The sequence below is a fragment of the Oncorhynchus clarkii genome, unplaced genomic scaffold (genome assembly GCF_045791955.1).
Source record: "Oncorhynchus clarkii lewisi isolate Uvic-CL-2024 unplaced genomic scaffold, UVic_Ocla_1.0 unplaced_contig_411_pilon_pilon, whole genome shotgun sequence".
Taxonomy (NCBI): domain Eukaryota; kingdom Metazoa; phylum Chordata; class Actinopteri; order Salmoniformes; family Salmonidae; genus Oncorhynchus; species Oncorhynchus clarkii.
This window is the reverse complement of record NW_027259917.1, coordinates 3324-15418: the sequence shown is the minus strand read 5'-3', so window position 1 is coordinate 15418 and position 12095 is coordinate 3324. Positions and strand designations below refer to the sequence as shown.

The 12095-nt window shown below is 43.6% G+C and overlaps 1 protein-coding gene across 1 annotated transcript; it reads left to right on the top strand.

Moving 5' to 3' along the window:
• Positions 1-243: 243 nt before the first annotated feature.
• On the top strand, positions 244-8334 carry LOC139400996 (zinc finger protein ZFP2-like; the record flags this gene model as incomplete). The annotated part of the gene is made up of 5 exons (XM_071145519.1): positions 244-531; positions 592-781; positions 6714-6969; positions 7137-8143; positions 8228-8334. Coding segments are annotated over exons 1-5 (1704 nt in total), but the record flags the coding sequence as incomplete, so codon positions are not given.
• Positions 8335-12095: the final 3761 nt, after the last annotated feature.

The window sequence follows — 12095 nt, the reverse complement described above, 5'->3', positions numbered from 1 at the left end:
TGAGTTAAAACTCCTGCTTCCTACACTTTAACTTGTTATCTGAAGATAAAATCTACATTTTACTCAACTGCGTTACCCACTCCAGTCAGCAGATGGCGGTCTGGGAATTTAAAGTTATGCTGCTGGTGTGACGTATAATGAATTGGACGGAACGCTTCTTTCAACATCAACAACAGTTCGTCAGACACCTCGGTAGCTTGCTAGACAAATAGCCGAACCAATAAAGCTCTTTAGACGCTTTAGTGTATATTAGCCACTGTGTTTTAAACCTACTTCTGTCGTCTAGTTAGTTATCCGATTTAATTTCATATTTATGGTGTTGTTGTTATTAGTCAGCTAGCGGGCTGGTTAAGTTAGCATTAGCCTAGCTAGGTAACATCCCCGACCATGCGGTCACAAAGCTACTCTCCTTCTAATGAAGAGAAGGATATCACAGTAAATCAAGAAGTAGGGAGTGGGGCCGTTACTGTGAAAGAAGAGGAGGACGCGTTCAGAGTGAAAGACGAGGAAGATATCACAGTAAAACAAGAAGTAGGGAGTGGGGCCGTTACTGTGAAAGAAGAGGAGGACGCGTTCAGAGTGAAAGAGGAGGATGATGCAGTTTATGGCGTGAAAGAGGAGGGGGAGGGGATTACTTTTACATCGAAAAAGGAGGAGGAAGAAGAGGAGGAACCTAGATATCTGGGCCCGGTTTCCCAAACGCATCTTAAGGCATCCAATGGTTCTAACGATGAATTTAGCCATAAGATGGTTTTGAGAAACCGTTCCCTGATTAACACTAGTAAGTACTGTCTTAACAACAGAGGCACAAACTCTGCAGTTGAACTGATGTTTGGTGTTACGGTGGAAATCTGCAATTGCTACATCCATATTGTGACTTTTAAATTATTTATTTACAGCCATTGATTCTTGAAGAATATAACACATGCCTCATGAGCTGAGTTCAACTGTTGTACCCCATCAGAACCCCAAATAAGCTTTTTTTACTATAATGTTTAGAAACAATGTAAATCAACACTGTATAGCAGTTAAGAACAAATTATTATTTTCAATAACGGACTAGGAACAGTGGGTTAATTGACAGATTTGTACCATGTCAGCTCGGGGATATGAACTTGCAACCTACTAGTCCAACGCTCTAACCACTAGGCTAGCCTGCCGCCTCAACATGGTTAAAACTATAATGTTGATATCATGGATGGTCAGTCCTTGCATCCATAGGTCTGTCTGTAGTTACATTTCTCCAACCCCATAATCTTTTATTACCAAAATAGTGGTGGAATGACAGATTTGTTATTGTTTGTACTGCAAATTGCTGGGTTTTGTGTGTTTTTTTTTTAAAACAGCAACAAAATGGCTGCCCATAGACTTGGTTAACAGCTGAGGGATGGGGGAAGGAGAAGTGTAACCACTCTCAAATTCATAGAGAACGATATTGAAGAAACCTTAACCCAACACCTAGCGACCTCGTCAAGAAGTTCAGACATCTTGGCGTAACAGTTATAAGGTGTTGATTTGACAGTCGCTGGACCCAGGTTTGAGTTCAGCTCTACCCCCTGAATTCAATACACTATGAATACAAGGACTGGCCATCCATGAGGTCATATTGATAATTTAACCAGTTTTCTAGGCTAAATAGTATATTCTAGAATTCATCCATGATGTCATAATGATAGTTTAACCAGGTTTCTAGGATATATAGTATATTCTAGAATTAATCCATGATGTCATAATGATAGTTTAACCAGGTTTCTAGGCTATATAGTATATTCTAGAATTGATCCATGATGTCATAATGATAGTTTAACCAGGTTTCTATGATATATAGTATATTCTAGAATTCATCCATGATGTCATAATGATAGTTTAACCAGGTTTCTAGGATATATAGTATATTCTAGAATTCATCCATGATGTCATAATGATAGTTTAACCAAGTTTCTAGGCTATATAGTATATTCTAGAATTCATCCATGATGTCATAATGATAGTTTAACCAGGTTTCTAGGATGTACAGTGGGGCAAACAAGTATTTAGTCAGCCACCAATTGTGCAAGTTCTCCCACTTAAAAAGATGAGGCCTGTAATTTTCATCATAGGTACACTTCAACTATGACAGACAAAATGAGAAAAAAAATCCAGAAATCACACTGTAGGATTTTTTTCTGAATTTATTTGCAAATTATGGTGGATCTCCCTCATTTTTCAGAGTAAAAGCCTGAAACAATGCCTAAAGAATGACCACATGTAGAAGAAGCCATAGAGATCGTGACCTGGGTCCTAAGTCTTTGAATGGTGGATAGGCTTTCAATGGAAAAACAGCCTTTCAAAATAATAGTACTTCCTGGATGGATTTTCCTCAGGTTTTCGCCTGTCATATCAGTTCTGTTATACTCACAGACATTATTTTAACAGTTTTGGAAACTTTATATTTTCTATCCAAATCTACTAATTATATTCATATCCTAGCTTCTCGGCCTGAGTAGCAGGTAGTTTAATTTAGGCACGCTTTTGATCCAAAATTCTGAATGCTGTCCCCTACCCTAGTGAAGTGAAGCATTCTTTTTAATTAAATAATTAAGACACACAAATTACTCGACGTCATAACTAGAGGGAGCCGCTCGTCAACACAACTTGACCGGAGTGAGCCGCTCGTCAACACAACCTGACCGGAGGGAGCCGCTCGTCAACACAACCTGACCGGAGGGAGCCGCTCGTCAACACAACTTGACCGGAGGGAGCCGCTCGTCAACACAACCTGACCGGAGGGAGCCGCTCGTCAACACAACCTGACCGGAGGGAGCCGCTCGTCAACACAACCTGACCGGAGGGAGCCGCTCGTCAACACAACCTGACCGGAGGGGGCCGCTCGTCAACACAACCTGACCGGAGGGAGCCGCTCGTCAACACAACCTGACCGGAGGGAGCCGCTCGTCAACACAACCTGACCGGAGGGAGCCGCTCGTCAACACAACCTGACCGGAGGGAGCCGCTCGTCAACATAACCTGACCGAAGGGAGCCTCTCGTCAACACAACCTGACCGGAGGGAGCCGCTCGTCAACACAACCTGACCGGAGGGAGCCGCTCGTCAACAGAACCTGACCGGAGGGAGCCGCTCGTCAACAGAACCTGACCGGAGGGAGCCGCTCGTCAACATAACCTGACCGGAGGGAGCCGCTCGTCAACATAACCTGACCGGAGGGAGCCGCTCGTCAACACAACTTGACCGGAGGGAGCCGCTCGTCAACACAACCTGACCGGAGGGAGCCGCTCGTCAACACAACCTGACCGGAGGGAGCCGCTCGTCAACACAACCTGACCGGAGGGAGCCGCTCGTCAACACAACCTGACCGGAGGGAGCCGCTCGTCAACACAACCTGACCGGAGGGAGCCGCTCGTCAACACAACCTGACCGGAGGGAGCCGCTCGTCAACACAACCTGACCGGAGGGAGCCGCTCGTCAACACAACCTGACCGGAGGGAGCCGCTCGTCAACACAACCTGACCGGAGGGAGCCGCTCGTCAACACAACCTGACCGGAGGGAGCCGCTCGTCAACATAACCTGACCGGAGGGAGCCCCCCCCCTCCGCTGCTGGACTTTGTAAATTCTGCCGTTCTGCTCCTGAAGTTTGCAGTAATAGACTAATAGACTACAGATAGATAGACTAGTAATAGACTACACCAGCAGTATGCAACCTTTTCCAGTTGGAGTGCAAATGTATCTGACCATTTCTACCAATCTGTGTGCCAGTTATGATTTTCATATGCACATTTTCGTGGAACAGTTTCATTTAATTTATAATAGTATCTCAAAATTATTGTCTGTGATTAATCTACATTCTATCTAAATCTAAATGAAAATTATAGATATCTAAAAGTAACTTTTATTGCCATTGCCAACTATGTAAAAAAAAAAAGCCTACAACAAAAAAGCCAACAAATAAAAACATTGCTTTCTGCAGGTAGAAAATATCCCGATAAATGGCCTGTCTACAACAAACTTGAAACATTGTATCAACTATCAACTGGGTCAGGAAACTCGTATAGCAAGCTTGCACCATTGTATACAATATTCTAGGCCCTCAGTTTCCTGCTCCAATGAGTTCTGGACAGACACAGTAGGTGTAGGCTATTTGTAGGCTATTTTAACAGTTTTGGAAAATTTTGGAAAATTTAAAGTGTTTTCTATCCAAATCTACCAAGTTTACTTTCATCCGGAGGTGAAAATAGTGCCCCCTACCCTAGTGAGGTTAACACCCCGGCCGTCCTACAATCCAAGCTAGATGCCCTCAATCTCACACACATTTTCAAGGAACCCACCAGGAACAACCCTAAATCTGTAGACAAAATCACTTCTGCAAGCAGGCCTTTCTAATCGACCTGGCCCGGGTATCCTGGAAGGATATTGACCTCATCCCTTCAGTAGGGGATGCCTGATTGTTCATTAATTGTAATTTCATTAATTGTAATTTCCTCACCACCTTAAATAAGCATGCCCCTTTAAAAAATGTACAACTAGGAACAGATATAGCCCTTGGTTCACTCCAGACCAGACTGCTCTTGACCAGCACAAATACGTCCTGTGGCCTACTGCACTAGCGTCGAATAGTCCCCGCGATATGCAACTTTATTAGAGAAGTCAGGAACCAATACACACAGTCAGTTAGGAAAGCAAAGGCTAGCTTTTTTAAACAGAAATTTGCATCCTGTAGCTCTAACTCCAAAAAGTTTTGTGACACTGTAAAGTCCATTGAGAATAAGAGCACCTCCTCCCAGCTGCCCACTGCAATGAGGCTAAGAAACACTGTCACCACCGATAAATCCACGATAATCGAGAATTTCAATAAGCATTTCTCAACGGCTGGCCATGCTTTCCTCCTGGCTACCCCAACCAACAGCTCCGCACCCCCCGCAGCTACTTGCCCAAGCCTCCCCAGCTTCTCCTTCACCCAAATCCAGATAGCTGATGTTCTGAAAGAGCTGCAAATCCTGTTCCCATACAAATCAGCTGGGCAAGACAATCTGGACCCTCTTTCTAAAATGATCTGCCGCCATTGTTGCAACCCCTATTACTAGTCTGTTCAACCTCTCTTCCACAGTCATCCCCCTCTTCAAAGGGGGTGATACTCTTGACCCAAACTGTTACATCCATCCTGTCCTTCCTTTTCTAAAGTCTTCGAAAGCCAAGTTAACAAACAGATCACTGACCATTTCGAATCCCACCGTACCTTCTCCGCAGTGCAATCCGGTTTCCGAGCTGGTCAAAGGTGCACCTCATCCACGCTCAAGGTACTAAACAATATAATTTCCGCCATCGATAAAAGACAGTACTGTGCAGCCGTCTTCATCAACCTGGCCTGTTGTCCGGACCTCTGGCAGTCTTTATGGAGTTACCACAGGGTTCAATTCTCGGGCCGACTCTGTATATATCAACGATGTCGCTCTTGCTGCGGGTGATTCCTTGATCCACCTCTAGTCAGATGACACCATTCTGTATACATCTGGCCCTTCTTTGGACAATGTGTTAACAAACCTCCAAACAAGCTTCAATGCCATACAACACTCCTTCTGTGGCCTCCAACTGCTTTTAAACGCAAGTTAAACTAAATGCATGCTCTTCAACCGATCGCTGCCCGCAACCGCCCGCCCGACTAGCATCACTACTCTGGACGGTTCTGACTTAGAATATGTGGACAACTACTAATACCTAGGTATCTGGTTAGACTGTAAACTCTCCTTCCAGACTCCTATTAAGCATCTACAATTTGCTTCCTATTTCGAAACAAAGCCTCCTTCACTCACGCTGCCAAACATACCCTCGTAAAACTGACTATCCTACCTATCCTTAACTTCGGCGATATCATTTACAAAATAGCCTCCAACACTCTACTCAGACTGCATCCAGTTTGCTATCACATATTTGTCGCCAAACCCGCTGGCTCCAGGTCATCTATAAGTCTTTGCTAGGCCGCCTTAACTCGGCTCACTGGTCACCATAGCAACACCCACCCATAGCACGCGCTCCAGCAGGTAGTACAGGAAGTATATCTCACTGGTCTACCTGGTTAAATAAAGGTGAAATAAAAAATTAAATGGTAACTTTATTGACAACACCCAAATGGATACTGTCATTAACGCGGTTCTTCAATAATTACACATAATTCATACTACTGTAGCAAACATTATATTAAGCAGGACATTCAAATGAGCCTTAAATGTATAATCCAAAGTAGTGTGAAATGCTCTCATAAGCAACCTGGAGTTTTCCCCCATTCATATTCAGAATACATTGTGAAAAACTAAAATCTTTGCTCACCATTTTTGTTCCAGGCAGATATAGTACATCCATAACTATCGGTTTCCTCATTAGCAGGGAGGAGTTTCTGCAATCAAATTGCCCTCGTGCCACAATTTTAGCAAACACAGAAGGGGGCCTTGGAGAACAAACGTCGTCTGGCACACTGTTTAGAGTTTCAACAACATGAATATCCTATTTCTAGCCTACAATCATCGATGTTACTACTAATGTGAAAACAAGACAAAATATGACTTTTCTTGCTCATTTTAAGACAATTGTCAAATAATGTTAACATTGATTACAGACGTCAATTGCTGTTCAACATCATGGCTACGCTGTTGGCATCACCTTTTACAGTGGACTTCTGCTGTTGTGGGCCTTTAATCATCTGTCTGACTTTGTTGTTCACACAGGAGAGATACGGGACTATCGTGGATCCTCTGGGGAGCCTCAACAACCTCATGATGCTGAAGAGGGAGAGAAGGGTCTCTCCAGATCAGAACACCTCAATAAACACCTGCAGAGACCCACAGTGAAGAGAACTCACTGCTGCTCTGACTGTGGGAAGAGATTAACCTCATCAGGCATTACAATTCATCAGAGAATACACACAGGAGAGAAACCTTACAGCTGTGGTCAATGTGGGAAGAGTTTTACAACATCTGGCTCTCTGACTCAACACCTGAGAACACACACAGGAGAGAAATCCTATAGCTGTGATCAATGTGGGAAGAGTTTTGTTCAGTCTGACCAGCTGACACGACACCAGAGAACACACACAGGAGAGAAACCATATAGCTGTGATCAATGTGGAAGAGGTTTGGTCAATCTTGCCATCTGACTATACACCAGAGAATACACACAGGAGAGAAACCCTATAGCTGTGATCAATGTGGGAAGAGATTTGCTACATCTGGCCACCTGACCCGACACCAGAGAACACACACAGGAGAGAAACCTTATAGCTGTGGTCAATGTGGGAGGAGTTTTAGTCGATCTGGAGATCTCAGAGTGCACCAGAGAACACACACAGGAGAGAAACCATATAGTTGTGATCAATGTGGGAAGAGATTTGCTACATCTGGCAACCTGACTCTACACCACAGAACACACACAGGAGAGAAACCCTATAGCTGTGGTCAATGTGGGAGGAGTTTTAGTCATTCTGGAGAACTCAGAGTGCACAAGAGAATACACACAGGAGAGAAACCTTATAGCTGTGGTCAATGTGGGAGGAGTTTTATTCAATGTGGAGAACTCAGAGTGCACAAGAGAATACACACAGGAGAGAAACCATATAGCTGTGGTCAATGTGGGAGTAGTTTTACTACATCTAGCGGTCTGACAGTTCACCAGAGAACACACACAGGAGAGAAATCCTATAGCTGTGGTCAATGTGGGAGTAGTTTTACTACATCTAGCGGTCTGACAGTTCACCAGAGAACACACACAGGAGAGAAACCCTATAGCTGTGGTCAATGTGGGAGTAGTTTTACTACATCTAGCGGTCTGACAGTTCACCAGAGAACACACACAGGAGAGACACCTTATAGCTGTGGTCAATGTGGGAGGAGTTTTAGTCAATCTGGAGAACTGAGAGTGCACAAGAGAATACACACAGGAGAGAAACCTTATAGCTGTGATCAATGTGGGAAGAGGTTTGTTGGATCTTACCATCTGACTCTGCACCAGAGAATACACACAGGAGAGAAGCCCTATAGCTGTGATCAATGTGGGAAGAGTTTTGGTCAATCTGGCCATCTGACACGACACCAGAGAACACACACAGGAGAGAAACCTTATAGCTGTGGTCAATGTGGGAGTAGTTTTACTACGTCTAGCGGTCTGACAGTTCACCAGAGAACACACACAGGAGAGATACCTTATAGCTGTGCTCAATGTGGGAGTAGTTTTACTACATCTAAAGGTCTGACAGTTCACCAGAGAACACACACAGGAGAGAAACCCTATAGCTGTGATCAATGTGGGAAGAGATTTGCTACATCTGGCCACCTGACTCTACACCAGAGAACACACACAGGAGAGAAACTTATAGCTGTGGTCAATGTGGGAAGAGTTTTGGTCAATCTGGCCATCTGACTCTACACCAGAGAACACACAGGATTGAAATCTCATAGCTGTGACCAGAGATCATCTGATAAGAGATCTCTGATCAAATATTAGATAATACATACATGAAGGAGTTGTTTCATGATTTCAGTGAATTAATGTCACAATGTAGAATGTTTTTTACATTGTAGTAGGAGTATTGTAATGATTTCACAATGTAGAAGCCTAAACGTTTGCCCCCTTATGAATTGATTTCAACATGTTATGGATATTAGCCTCACGGGGAAAATCCAGGCTCTGAAATGGAAGAGTCGGATCAAATCAAATGTATTTATATAGCCCTTCTTACATCAGCTGATATCTCAAAGTGCTGTACAGAAACCCAGCCTAAAACCCCAAACAGCAAGCAATGCAGGTGTAGAAGCAGGGTGGCTAGTTAAAACTCCCTAGAAAGGCCAAAATCTAGGAAGAAACCTAGAGAGGAACCAGGCTATGAAGGGTTTCCAGCCCTCTTCTGGCTGTGCCAGGTGGAGATTATAACAGAATATGGCCAAGATGTTCAAATGTTCATAAATGACCAGCATGGTGAAATCATAATAATCACAGTAGTTGTCGAGGGTGCAACAGATCAACACCTCAGGAGTAAATGTCAGTTGGCTTTTCATAGCCGATCATTAAGAGTATCTCTTCCGTTCCTGCTGTCTCTAGAGAGTCGAAAACAACAGGTTTGGGACAGGTAGCACATCCGGTGAACAGGTCAGGGTTCCATAGCCGTAGGCAGAACAGTTGAAACTGGAGCAGCAACACGGCCAGGTGGACTGGGGACAGCAAGGAGTCCTCGTGCCAGGTAGTCCTGAGGCCTGGTGCTAGGGCTCAGGTTCTCCGAGAGTGAGAAAGAGAGAATTAGAGAGAGCATACTTAAATTCACACAGGACACCGGATAAGACAGGAGAAGTACTCCAGATATATCAAACTGACCCTAGCCCCCTGACACATAAACTACTGCAGCATAAATACTGGAGGCTGAGACAGGAGGGGTCAGGAGACACTGGCCGATGATACCCTCAGACAGGTCCAAACAGGAAGGATATAACCCCACCCATTTGCCAAAGCTCAGCCCCCACACTGCTAGAGGGATATCTTCAACCACCAACTTACCATCCTGAGACAAGCCCGAGTAAAGCCCACAAAGATCTCCGCCACGGCACAACCCAAGGGGGAGCGCCAACCCAGACAGGAAGATCACGTCAGTGACTCAACCCACTCAAGTGACGCACCCCTCCTAGGGACGGCATGAAAGTGCACCAGTTTGCCAGTGACTCAGCCCCTGTAATAGGGTTATTGCTATTTGTCAAAACAACAGTGTTTCTGGTGCTTGTGCAGTTTATAAGGCGCTTGTTTTAAAAATACAAGTAATGTGATTATTGTGGCAGATGTATGTGTATATAGCACATGTTATGTTTAGGTTTTCAATTTATCCCCAAACTGTTCCTGCATATTGGTTATTGATTTGGACACGTTAAAACTGTGTTTTGACATTGGGCTATCCCACCAAGCAAAATTATATTGAAAAGACGTTGAAAATATGACTATGCAATCAAATATTTCATATTTACATTTCATGTAACATTTGGTAGTGATATTTATTCATGCAACCAACATGACAATTTTTTGGTACAATTATATGACATTGTTGCCCTGTTTTTAGAATATCAGGGTTAATTCTCACATGTGCCAAACCAAATGTTCTAGAGCATGATATTGGGGACTGGGCCCAGATCCAACAACATGCCTATCTAGTGAACCCTGAAAAGAGAGAGAAGCTCCGCAGTGAGGTGGAAAGTCATTACGGATATCACAGGAGTTTCCTCTTGAAATCAGTCCGTGTTAAGGAAAACTTGGTTGCGGATTATCTCTGGGGTGGGCAGTCAAAAAGATTTGTGTTTTGCGTTGAGCCAGTGTGTTTATTTGGAGTTTTATCTCTTATTCTTTTCCGTATTGAAACTGCACTGTTGGTTAGGGGCTCATAAGGAAGCATTTCACTGTTGTATTCGGTGCATGTGACTAATACAATTTGATCTGAGTTTTGTTTGGGCTCGTTCCAAGAGGACGAGAGTTCTAGAAGCAAGTGAGTTTTAGGAAGACGAGAGTTCTAGAAGCTAGTGAGTTGTAGGATTCTATAGAAAGAAAAAGGAGAAAAAAATAACATGATTGTTTATTATTTAGGAATAGGTGTTTTTTCTTGTTTTTAATTGTTGACAGCCAGTAGACACCATGTTTATATTGGTGAAGGTGAAGCGTTGTAGTTGATTATAATGTGAAATGGAAGTTTTCTGTTGGTGGTGAGCAAACGTGTCCAACAAAAATATAGGATATGTTTGTTGTCTTAAGGGGGAAGGTGATACAGGCTTTGGTTTTTCCATTTATGTTTTGAGGTTGGACTTTAGCACGTCTATCTCGTTAGCATGTTGGACGCACTGATTGGTGTCACCTCGTTAGTCAGTATGTGTTACACCTGTGCTGGCTTGTCCATCTCGTTAGTGAGAAGGTTTTTCACCTGAGCTGGTCCAGGTTCTATTTAAGAGTGTCTGGCCCAGTGCTCCAGTTGTCTTGATAGATGTGACAAATCAACACCTTTAGTTGCGCTACTGTTTTGGTTTGCTTCCTGTCTTTAAGTTTGTTGTGGGTTTTTCTTTTGTTTGCCTCTTCTTGGGCAGATTTAGTGGGTCTCATGGTGGGTGTCTTTTAGGTCCCAGTTGTTGTTACTAGTCAACTTTCAGTGGACACTGTGAGCAAAACTGCAAGATTATGTTATTGTACTTTTATTGTATCAAATGGTTGTTTTATGCAACAGAATAGAGGGTTCTTAGAACTATTGTGTCTGTGTTCTACTGAGGATGGGCCTCTGGGAGAAAACACTGACAGGAGATTTACAATGTCTTTTGGGTGATTAAAACCTAAAGAGACAGTATTCCAGATTATGAGTTAATGTTTCTGTTCTATATGTTACCAGGGAGAGATGACCCCAGGGCCAGACCCTGGTTTCTACTCAGAGTACTGTTTTTACAGCAGATGCTTATAATTCTCAGCAGACAATATCTTTCATACAAAGCTTAACCTTGTGACCCGTTCCATACATCTGTTGGTCATATAGGTTGAAAGGGGTGTATCTTAGCTATAAAATACCTTTGTACTTTTGTCTCGTGGCTCTCAACGAATCATCTGGGGGTGATTTGTTGACCAGCCAATATTATCGTAGAGCACTCAATTGATTCACTTTATATGTGTGTGTTGTATTGACCTGCTCCCTTATTAATAAGTGAATAAAGATTTAGTTTAAGAATACATCTGACTTGTGTGATAAGTTTGTTTCTCATTTGATATTAAAGAAATTTAGAACCACATTTGGCAATGTGAATCTTGACTTGGTGACCGCTCCTGACGACCTGGGTAAATCGTCCTTGAGGGATCCCTCAAACTTGGAATCTCATGGAGACCACACTTTGGGAACGGAGCAGATGGACCCACCTTAGACCTGAGAGGCAGCGAGCAGATTCTATACACCTAGTTTTTTTAAAAGTGAGTTTTTAGAAAATCCTCATAGGCTCTGGGTGTATTTTCCTATGTGAGGGGGCACCTTGGAGGCGTAAACCGGGCCGAGTCAGGACCTGAGTGTGTACTCCTGTGTGGGGGTGTAAACAGGGCCCAGTCAGGAGGCTCGGAGT